This window comes from Cydia amplana, chromosome 6 (genome assembly GCF_948474715.1).
Source record: "Cydia amplana chromosome 6, ilCydAmpl1.1, whole genome shotgun sequence".
Classification (NCBI taxonomy): Eukaryota; Metazoa; Arthropoda; class Insecta; order Lepidoptera; family Tortricidae; genus Cydia; species Cydia amplana.
The window spans coordinates 14,682,615-14,694,960 of record NC_086074.1 but is presented as its reverse complement, the minus strand read 5'-3'; the positions used below and the strand labels follow the sequence as shown (position 1 = coordinate 14,694,960).

Genomic DNA, 12,346 nt, shown 5'->3' with positions numbered 1-12,346 from the left:
TGATATGTGTATACATAGTATCAGTATGGTATGGGTATGATTACCTGAAAAGAAGGACAGCCTACAAAAAGAGATGGGATCCTATCAAAAACATTACATGTAAAAAGATGCAAGTCTCGCAACGCAGTTCTTCTACTACAAAAAAAGTTTTGAGATGTAATGTGAAACCAAGTCGGTTATTTTAGACAATGCCAGGGGGGTATTAAAACCGTAATACTATTAGATACCTTATTAGGGTTCCGTAGCCAAATGGCAAAAAACGGAACCCTTATGGATTCGTCATGTCTGTCTATCTGTGATAGTCTTACCCCGGTGATAGTCTTACCCCACCTTACCTCATATGTGGTTAAACAATTGTTTGTGTTATGAATTTATGAAGGCAGCATATTCGATTTCTTCAGATTAACTTACACAATAACTTCTTCTCTCTGTGCCCCTATTTATTTCTTAGTATCATTTCCTATACGGCCATAAAGCAGATCATACACCTTGTACCTATCTACATGCAGATACATAATGACACTTTTTAATGAATAGTTTTGTATGTAAGGCGGACATGTTTACGCAACTACTCAAAGTATTGTTTTGAAATATATATATAGTCCGTCAACCAAATCTTGTCAGTAGCAATGTAAAGCAAACTAAAGTAGGGCAACACTCAAAGAGCAGTATTGCGCTAAGAAAAGCAGCAATGTACATCGAACCAACAGATTTTTTTTTTCCGCTGAGCGCGCCCTGCGTACGTCAATTCAAATTGTCACTCGCGGTTTATTGAAAAAAATTGAAACATGGACGGACAATTTAAAAGCGATGTTAAAACAATGTTAATCAAAATGATGAACAAATTTGAAGATATCAAAAACAACTCCCTATCGTAGATCGTAGTGCTTATATTCTCTTTGTTCCCTATCTATGTCTTCTAAGTTTACTAAAATAAAATCATATCAAAATGCAGATAATTAGATAGTGCATATATTTGTTATTTACAATATAATATGCCACTTGTTAATGTAAATTAGTGTACTGTTCTGGATGAATATGACATACCTGTGTAATTTTTTTGATTGGTATATATTGTACAATATACATATTAAAAATAAAACAACTGATATTTGGGTGTTTATTTAATTTAAAGGTAAATAAGATAAGGGTCACTTTTCGACTTGGTTGCGTTGTACACGTACATAAACCGCCATAGGTAAGTATTGTCTGAGAAGATACTACCTACTACGAACGCCTTATATTGGGCAAGATTTAATCCTGCAACAAACATGTATGGATTAGGTAGATATTGCGAAAGAACGGCGATATAATCAAGGCTCTTAATACTGTTTAAAAGGTTTTACCTTTGTAAATAGTCACAACTGATTGCTGAAAATATTAGACATGTGGGCCTATGGACGGTTTCCAGGACACAATTTATGGTCTTGTTGGATAGATTTAGGCATACGTTTTTATTTTATATATGCCTTTTAACCCTAAAACAAAAAAACTGAACATAATCTTAAAAATTCGAAAGAGTTCTTCCAGTACTTGTCATAACCTCAATTTTTAGTAATGTTTACCATCAACGAGCATGATTGTACATTGTAGGCCCCTTAGCTTTGCTTATTCTTATTTAATGTATTGGTATTTAATGGTAACAGCAGAAATATCTCTTGAAACAGAAACGATTCAGAATGAAAACCAAATGAAAACAAATAAGGTGACGGCTGTCATTCACGATCCAATTTCCACAGATAAAACACAGATGACACGCGTTTTGGAATTATTTGAACACAGTGTTGCTAACCCGCGATTTTTCAAATTTGCCGCCTTTTACTACTGACAAGATTTGGTTGACGGACTTTATTTTACTAAGAAAGAGAGATTAGTTGCCATTAAAATCAAGGAAACTACTAGTCAAATACGTAGTTTTTAGTGTATCATACTTTCGTAGATTTGTCGTCCGAAACTAAAATTAAAGTAGATAAATATGTTCGATGCCGCTTCAGTATGGTTGAAGTATATTATTGTAGATTAAAATATACATAAATAATAGTTTTAACTACCAAAATAAGCTAAGAAAACAATTCCTGTGCCATGTTCTAATTTCCGTGCTAGTAAAATCTAATTCCCATGGACACACTAATTCCCGTGCCCTGACCAAAATTTGAAATTGAAATAACTTTTATAGTTTTATGAATATTTTTACCCCATAAGAAAATTAATGTTTATTATATTTTTTATCAAATTATCAGCATATTTTTTTTTGTGTAATGTTGGTATTTCAAAATTCCATGGGAATTAGACAAAAATGCTCGTTTGGTGAAATTGACCCTAATGCTTACGACATTAAGCTCTTTTCTGTACGAAACATTTATCTTGACTCAAAATTTACGTAAGCGTTTTTATCATCAATGCAAATGGTGCGAAACGTCATTAGGATCCACATTTCTTGACGTTTTTGTTCTGCTTTGTGTGTCTATTTCTTTTATATTAAGTCAGTGTGAAATTACAATAAATTATTCTTATTGGAATGGAGATATACTACTGTATTTACTTTTACTCTGATTCTATATTAATTTCTATTCCAGAGGAATTGTCTGAATACTTAAACGAGATGTTCATCCCTAGTTGTGAGCGCTATCTTGCTTAGTTTGCTTTTACCTGGTCTAAGTTTTCAAGCGAAGTTTTGTACAAGGCGAATACTCGTCTACCAATGACTAGGTACCATTATCTTGGCCCTACCTACCGATTAAGAACTTTCAAATCTTATAATATCTATAATTTAGATATATATACCAAGTAATCACTCGAACTCGAAAGACCTCGAATTCTTTGCTTTACATTGAGCATAGCTATTTAGCACAGAATACTTACTTCTACCCTAAGCAACATTAGGGCTAAATTAAGTTATACCTATCATAGTCTTACAAATACGACAGCTTCATCTTAATCCGTCAAGTAATTTTATCTGGCATATAAATAACAGGTTTTAAGCATTGAAGGTTTTGGCGCAACAACCCATCTCACTTCCACTTCATACCTGTCCTATCTCCCTCTCACTGCATTATGACGGATGTGCCTAATTTATCTCAGAACACTGAACGCATCAAGCGTGACGGGACATTATGTAGGTAATTTATTTTCCCCGTTACGCAATACATACAATAACATACTCAAGCACGCTTTGCAGTATCCCCCTTTTTCTTAAAAATTAGCAAACCTTTGTTAAATTTTCTCACTCTCTAAAATTTAGAGAGTGACACTATTTACTTATATGTCGTTGTAATAAGAATATTTAGTACTTATTTACTCCACGTGTCTTAAAAAATACTCCTGTCACAATACTTTATCTAATTAAGGTAAGGAGACAACATTGTATTACCCTGTTGTTTTGTTTCCAATAACACGTCAGGGAAATTACGGACCTGCCCGTAAACTTGGCATCCTTACAAACTATACAACTTAGGTACAATAGAGGGACTGGGAGGAAGTTTGTTAAGAGTTGACCTTTGTTGTTATTCGTTTGTCTTTGTTTTAGGCCTCCATTGTGAAAGGATTTAATAAGATAACAAGTAAAGAGGCGTTTGTTACGAGATTAAAATTATCTTAGGCAATATTAGATGAGGGTTGAGTGGAGGAAAGGAGGGGAGGCCTTTGCCCAGCAGTGGGACACTAAACCAGGCTAATAAAAAAAATTAAATATCTATGAAAATGAGAGTTAGGTACGATAAATTCAAAATGTGTTCAATTTATAGGAAGGAGTGTTAGGTAAAAGCGGTAGCTTAGGTGCTGTTTTTGTAACTAACTCCTTTAGTGTTCTCAACTTTGCGAAGGTATCAATTTCTTAATTCAGTGAAGAATCGATAAATCAGGAAAACATGTATAATTTTCGTTGAATTACAGCCGGTATAATTGAGTATAAAAAAATAGGTTGGTAGTGATAATATAGCCGAGGGATGTGACGAGCAAAATTATAAACAGAAGTGTAATCAGAGTTATTGTGGTAAAATGTTAAACCTCGCTCGGTGATCTTCCGTAGCAAATTATTTGCGGCACGGCATCTTTTGTTCCCATCAAATTTCGTGGCTTCGTACCTAATGACTGCCATTTTTTTTTCAGAGAAACTTCTGCATAGCAGGCAGTTGGCTACCCACAGAAGCTCTGACAGTGTGGGACATCGCCGCTAAGAAGAAGGTGTCCATCGTGCGCGTGCAGAACCGGCGGCCAGATGTGGATGGGGAGTACATCTACGCATGCCGGTTTTGGAATTCTCGTAAGGTATGTTAAGGTGTATCAGTCACACAATTTTTCATTTCATTTCATTTATTTCCCACATATAAGCTAACAGTATTTCACCAAAACGCTTACACGGTATAGGTACAATAAAAAATAAAAAACTTAAAACAGTCGTGCGTAACAGGCATGCAATAAAAATGAAGTCACAGAATATACCAATTAATTACACAGAAATCACAGAATAAATAAATGTCGCTATCAATATGTCAGTAAAACATAAACAAATACAAAATAAGTCAATAAAAATAATAATAATACAATTTATTTACATAGAGTCGAGAACAGGTATGACAGCTTCTAGGAAAATACCTAACTGGTTAGCAAAGATGTCGGCATCCAGGTCCTGCATCAGCAGATTATTTATGAGTGCGATGGGCCGGACAATCCGGACATAGACCTCCCCCATGGCATGCCAGCTCGCCACTGCGTCCCGACTCCACAATCAAAAAACACTAGTAAAAATTTCACGAAAGGTCAGAAGTTTTACATCCCATCGAGCGTCAATCAACTGAAGTATCAATCAACTCGTACTGAAGTAGTAACTGCACTCGAAAAACATATTGCACGTACCTACTCTCCACGTATAATCGTCCACAATTAACTGAGACTTTCCCTTAAAAGTACACGTTAGTTTAACTTTTCATAACAACGCACAGGGGTCTTTATACCATTTCTTATTATAATAATACTTGTCACTCGAAGGTTTTTCTTTTATATTCTTAGGTAAGAACCTAAAAAAATATTTTGAAGCGATATGAGAGAGTCACCTTAGTGTAGTCTAAAGGTCCATTTCCAACGACAGCTGCACTACTGTCAATTTTACTATGGAAATTGACAGTAACAGCGACGCGTTCAGTACAGTAGTAGTGCAGCTGCGGTTAGAAATGGAATGTTACCCTTAGTTATAAAAAAACCCATAAAAATCAATGACATTCAACAATAAACAAAATGGGACTGAATTGATATCATAAATTTTCTATTTTCTGGAGCCGATGTTATTATATAATACCTACTTCAATTATCCTTGTCCGTTAAAGGTTAAAGTGATAAATCAGGTTTACAACCTATTAGTTCTCCGTCAATTCGCAATTTATAACCCCTTGCAAATATAGGCTTTACACATTAAAAGTACATTAAGGTGAAATGATTGATAGCCCTGAGAGGCTTTCACGTCCCGGCCAGACAGAATGACTAAATGGAATATGGGATTGAATTCACATTTCGTACCTATATTATTTGACATACAAAGTCGGGAGATTACCTACGTGTATAGTTGAGTGGAATACTTTTAAGCTTAATCTAGTTTCAATGACTTCTACATTTTTTAGGATTTCCAACATTAATAATGGGAGATCGCGAACTAATAGTTACAGATAAATGAACAGATCTAGATATTATATAAATTTCTGCGACCATTTTGCGAGTTATCGCCGAGAGGAAATGATTGTCAACATTTTTAACCGACTTCAAAAAAGGTGGAGATTACCGAATCGTCATTTGACATTTCAAATGGACATATCTCCGTCGTTTCTATAATTAATTTCGTCATTTCATTTTTTTTTCAAAATCCAGTTTTGATGATGGGATCCATGAGGAATTGATAGAACTCCTCAAATAGTAAAACAAACAAACAGTTACACAGTTTAAACTATGTCTCACGAAATTTTAATCTCGATAACTCCTCAAATGTTATGTAGAGTTACCATATGTTGTTTGAGGGTTTATTGGCCGGTATTGATACTGTTTTGCTTGGCACTGACTTCAAACATATATACTAGCACATGTAAACGAGATAATATTTTATTTTATCTTTTTTGAAATAAATTTATCTTATTTTTTATAAGGTTAGGTTAAGTACTACCTGACTCTTGGGCCATTGATTAGGTACTAAGGTATGTTGGAAACCATGCCAAATTACGGGAGCTGTTTTAGATTAGAAACTATAGCTATAGACCGACACACAGACAACAGGACAGGTAAAATATAAAATAGCTGTTTTACTACTTTGCTCCATAAGAGGAATCACAAATCGAGAAAACCTTTTAAAGTTGCTTAACTTTACGCATTTCGTTCACCATCAAGATCTGTGTTTAATTTGAAAACACAATTACCGCAGAATAAACGTGGATATTTGAGAGCGATGTCTGTCAGGAACAAGCGACCTGCTGAGGTTTTGGCAGTTTGTTTTCCTTGAATTTCCCGCCGGTTCTGTATATAGGATAGGTGTTAAGAGACAAACAGTAGCGGAGAGCTACACGGTCGAGTTTATTTTACAATAAAAAGTAAATATCTGTACAAAGTCTCTATTATCTAGATATTTCGAATCACCGTTACCGCTCAGGAAACTAGTGATGCTATAGGTTAATCTCATCATCCTGGCGTCACCCCCAGCTGTGTCCCCGCGCGGGGCGCGAGGACCCGGGGTCCGCCTTCCGACTCCTTCGTGTCCACTTTGCCCGATCTTCGGCGTCCCTGGTGGTGAGTCCGTTGGCACGCATGTCCTCCTTAACGACATCAAGCCATCGCTTCCTGAGCCGGCCTTTTCTTCCCGTACCGGGAGGAGGCGGCATGGCCAGGCATTTGTTACCCACGTAACTTGCCGGTATGCGCGAGACGTGGCCATACCAACGAAGGCGGCACTCTTGCAGTTTGTCAGCGATGTCACGGACGCCAAGACTACCCCGAATGTGGGCGTTTCGGACGCGATCCTTGCGTGAAACTCCGCACATCCACCGCAGCATCTTCATTTCCGTGACACGCAGTTCCTGCTTGTGTCGCTCTAGTAAAGGCCAAGTCTCGCTGCCCTACAGAAGGGCAGGTCTAATGATGGTCTTATAGACCTGTCCCTTCAATTTAATCGGCATTTTGGGGTCACAAATAACCCCAGTCATCTCCCGCCATTTGACCCAGGCAGCGGATATTCGGGCTTTGACGTCGCTGTCGATGTCCCCGGTAGTCCTAAGTACAGATCCTAGGTACTTAACTTGATCCGTGCGCTTGACCATGTCCCCCGCCTATGCGGACGGGTAGAGGATCTGTACTATTGCAGGCCATGTACTCTGTCTTCGCCACATTTAGTTTAAGACCGCCGTTCTCTAGCGACCCCCTCCATCTGTTCACCCGCTGGACAAGTCGGCCCTTATCAGAGTCTGTCAGCGCGATATCATCAGCATACATGAATAGCCACGGTGGCTGCTCATGGTAGTCTCGGATGCTGGCTGACAGGGCGTCTAATATCACGCTAAACAGAAACGGGCTGAGCACAGAGCCCGTCCTGTGTCACCAACAGCGGTCCTGACTATTGAATCGGAATCGCGGTACATGTCCCGGATAGTGTCAATATAGGCCTCAGGTACAGCCTTGGACCGCAGCGCCTAGCAAATCATCTCACGAGGGACACAGTCAAAGGCCTTTTCGATATCCAGAAACGGGAAATGTAGAGGCGTGTTCTTTGCTCTGTATCCCTCCATGAGGATCCTCAGAGCAAATACAGGTTCCATCGTTCTGCACCCTGGCCGAAACCCATATTGACACCCCGAGACTGTACCCTCCTGTCGGAGCCGAGTGATGCTATAGGCTGCGTCTAGGTAATACCTACTGAATGTTTTTTTTTTATTGGTGAGATGACCACTATAGAATACTGTACCTACATTGCTCGGGTTTTCGACCCGAACGTTAAAAACTCCTCATTGACTCTCGCGTGAACCTTCCAGAAAATAAAGGTAGAGCTAAATATATATTTTCTCACCGGGGTACGCAGTAATTTTAGAATGAGAATGAACAAAGGTCTCCGTTTCATCTAGGACAAAATGCTTTCGTAATTTCGGATGTTCTCCGCTACAGGTCGCATTTTTAAACGGATCCATTTTACTCTTTGTGAGCTTCTTTCTCACCGCTGTAAGCTCCACTCTTGTACCACCGTTTACTCAAGTGCTAATATTGCTCAACTTTCCAAATCCTCGGTCTTGTATAGTCAAGTTAGATTTGTGTTGAGGCCCTCGGTGGTGAATTTCGGTAGTTTCGAGCTTGGCTCGATATCAGATCTTAATTGCTCTGGGAACACCCAATACTTTACCTAGATAAGCATAAAGTGCTTGTTAATTATAATTACGAAGCTCAGTTTGTAAGGACTCATCAGGTTCAAAAACAATTGTAAGTATGTATACATATAGGACATAACAAATTAGGGGAATAAAGATGCAACCAAACTTAATTAATAGTAGTTTATGCAACAGTGATATAATAAGGGATCTTAAAATTCAAGGGTCGAAGTTACAAAACGAGACGTAGTCGAGTTTTGTAAAAAAAGACCCGAGAATTTTAAGAACCAATTATGAGCTGTTGCATACATTACTTTTTCTATGACAGCTGCAGCAAAAAAAAAAAAAAAAAAAAAAAAAAAAAAAAAAAAAAAAAAAAAAAAAAAAAAGTTAATATTAAAAAAAAGAGTTATTATTAAAAAAAAAGAGTTATTATTAAAAAAAACGAGTTATTATTTAAAAAAAATTGAGTTATTATTAAAAAAAAAAAAGAGTTATTATTTAAAAAAAAAAGAGTTATTATTGTAAATGAAAACATACCTCTTTCAATCAAGATGATCGGAACTTGTATCTTTAAAAAAAATAAAGCAGTTGTATTATACTCATAAGATGACTGCTAGCAGTCATCTTATGAGCCTATAGACAAAGCATTCAAATGACATTGCTTTAGATATCACTGTCAGTCATTTAATTGACACATTTAAGTGCTGGAGTAGAAAAACGTAATAAGATATTTGTTAATAATTAAATATTTGCATAATCAACTCTAGTTTTGTGTATAACTATTACGTCAGAGACAAAGTTCAAAACTGTCAAGTATCAAGCATTTTTAACTTACAAGGAATATTTTCTGCCAATGGTTGCTTTTCATCAATTTTGCAACTTGAATTGACTCATAATTTTATAACTGAAGCAGTCTCGTACTCGACTAACTAAAACTAGGTCTATGTCTGGAAGACCTAACTTCTAGACCATTAATTACAGGTATTTACTTCAAGTTTCATGATTGTTCACGTGTTAGTTTATCAAAAGTTTTAGGGTATTTAAGTTTAACATAAACAGTAATTAAATTAGTTTCCAAGCAAATGATTGAAATAGATTAGATGAGATCTATTTTAAAGTTTAACTTAAAAAGTGGAAAATACCCTGTGTAATTTGCAATGGCATTTCAAATTATCTCTTTTATTCGCGCTCCGCGAGGAATTTTAGTTACTGCTTGTGACAGGGATAGTTCTGTTGGAAATCTGAAAACTATGCAACATCCTGAAACTTTTGAACATATTGGTATAGCCGGCGCCAGTTTTCTAGTTTGACGCATACAATTAGCTTTAAAGTGTGAGTTTACAACTATTAATAAGTTGGGAACTGTTAAAAAGTTTGTAAAACGATATCAGCTAATAGATAAAACTATTACCATGTTACAATTTATGATTATAATTATCTTTGTTTGTTCAGCATTTTTCGTCAGATAATTAGAATCGCCTATAATTCTCAGCGTTCTCTAAAACATATTGTAAGTAACTACCTACTTATAGGAAGTTTGGTAGTTTTCTGCCGAGTTATCTTTTACAAGCTGCCAATCGTGGAATCTACTTAGATTGGAGATACCTGAATAAAATAAACCAAGATATTATATGAGAAGTTGTTTGCCAAACGACGACTTGAACAATATTTCTTATTTATTTGTCTTGTAACTCATCCCTTCAAATTTCAGTACAACCGCAAAGCCAAATACGGCATCATAGGCGGCAGCGGTACCAACTGCGTAGAGATCATTAATCTTCACAACCGCTACATAACTTGCTCATACCCCGCCCAGGGCGCGGTGCTCGCCATCACCAGCCACGAGGACCACATAGCCTTCGGCGGCACGGCCCCAGTCTTGAACATAGTGAGCTTCCACGACCCCAAGCATGAGGAGTACCCGAAAGACAATGTACACCAGGAATTTGGTGACGTGGTTGTACATGATTTGGACGATTGTGAAAGCCGTGCATCGACAATGTTTAGTTTTGTATAGACGTAAAAAGATTACTCCAATGTAAAACCTTGAATTGAATACACATTTTAAACTTGAAATATTGTGTGCTAATGACTAGGTTATATTTTATCTTTTCATTCTGTTGCATCATTAAGATGACCGTAGGAAATCACAATTTAGATGTTTTTCATAACAACAGTTCACATAAAAAATTTGATCAGACAAAAATCCAGCCCAATTAGAGACGGAAACATGTTTCTCTTATCCCAATATTACCAAAGGCAAAGGCCGTAACGATGATATAATTACACGTATGATATGACATGAAACGTACGAGACGTTTTCTACAAACCTAAAAGTATTGTGCCTTATACGTGTCTTGTACAATTTCAATAAGGCAACTGAATACGGAAAGTGCTGACCCCGCCATTAAAAAGAAACCTTGAACACAATGTGAAGGTATATTGGTGTTATGGTAAAATAGACCTCGCAAATATTGGGTTGGATAAGTGTTCCTTTACTGTACCTGAAGGATTGTATACCTACGCAAGTTGGTGGTCTTAGTAACGATTTGAGGATTATTATTGTTATTTTAGTTTAACTATTAGAAAACTAGAAATTCCTACCAATATCAAAACGTTAGTATGAAACCTAATCTTAGCAATTTTAGGCACTTATGTTTGGTTAGGTACCTTTTAAAACTTTGGTAATTAAATTACAAACTTCTAAAATGTGAGCGCTTAGTGACATGCCTATCATTTATAATTTTTAACTTTTAATTATGAAACTTTGTACGAGACCGAGTCGTGATGTCATCACGGTCTTTAGTTTAGTACCATTAAAACCGTAAATATATAAGTTATGCGTGTTTTAAAACAAAGTTTGATAGAAATTATAATTATGAATAAATTACATTAGGTACTTTGAATACCTACTCATTTCGCCCATGTAAACAACTCGCACGTAATATTAAAGCCTTTAGGATAACTACACAAATTACATTTGCACGCGAGCAGTCCATTACGGTCAAAACTAATCCGTTTCAATTTTGTCAAAGGCAAAACTGGGCTCGGTCGGTAATGGGCAGCGAAAACTGAGCACCGCATTATTTGCACCGTCATCACTGTAATTATCAACCCCGAGCCAAACATAACCGTAAAAATCGTTAGAGAAAACACGTATGGAACTTCGAAAATTAACTCCAGAAAACAATAGAACGACTTCTAACCGAGAAAAAAGTTCTCGCGGGGCCAACATTGAAAAATTAGACGGCATTGCGAATTCAGCCGAGACTACAACGGTGAACAAGTTGCAATAGAATTTAAATAAAGAAAACGTTCCGTAACAGCGAGAACTTGTGTGCCGGGCGTTGGTGAACTTTCAACTTTCAGCCGGCTCGTGGAGAGAGCGCCTCCCGGCCTCCCCCCGGGTTCCGTACTTGGAGCGAATATTTACAGCGCAACCTAAATATAGCGTGCCTCTGCTCAGCTGGCACGGTGGGCGGGGGAGGTAAACATCCCCTCCCACCGGCTCGGCTCCCGTAGCGCATGGAAGGCCATTCGGGCGCCGGCTTCTGAGGTGAGCGGACGTCTCTTATATAATGCTGAGGTCGTTCCGCGACCATGACCGACAAGGGTTGCTCGCTCACGGTAATAATAAAGGTAATTTTCAAGGTTACGTCGTTGTAGGGGTTCTATTAACGTTTCTTTGATATTAGACGATAATAGCATCGTGCTGACTTATGCAAACTATTATAGGCCAAACCCATTTCGTGTTAATTTGTTTACTTCACGTGGGTAATAGAAGCGCTGAGTTGTAAGGTTACGGCAAGAAATTAACGATGCAAATGGCATAAACGAATAGCCGATGGATGTTTTTATAGCAGAAACCATAAAAATTGAATGACTAGTATCAGTATTCAAAGCATAAGATATTTTAATATTTATTGGAGGAAAGCTGCTAAAACACGAATATAAAATAACGTTGAACAATCGGAAAACAGCCCGAAGCGTCGAAATATATGTTCTCTCATGTCGACTTT

The 12,346-nt window shown here is 37.2% G+C and overlaps 1 protein-coding gene across 1 annotated transcript in view; it reads left to right on the top strand.

The window, feature by feature from the left end:
- LOC134649154 (uncharacterized) overlaps positions 1–10,344 on the top strand; it is a 30,835-nt gene extending 20,491 nt beyond the window's left edge. The window contains exons 7-8 of the mRNA XM_063503867.1: positions 4,108–4,266; positions 10,039–10,344. Of these exons, the coding sequence (XP_063359937.1) occupies positions 4,108–4,266; positions 10,039–10,344 (465 nt within the window). The remainder of the gene's footprint in view (positions 1–4,107; positions 4,267–10,038) is intronic.
- The last annotated feature ends 2,002 nt before the right edge of the window (positions 10,345–12,346 follow it).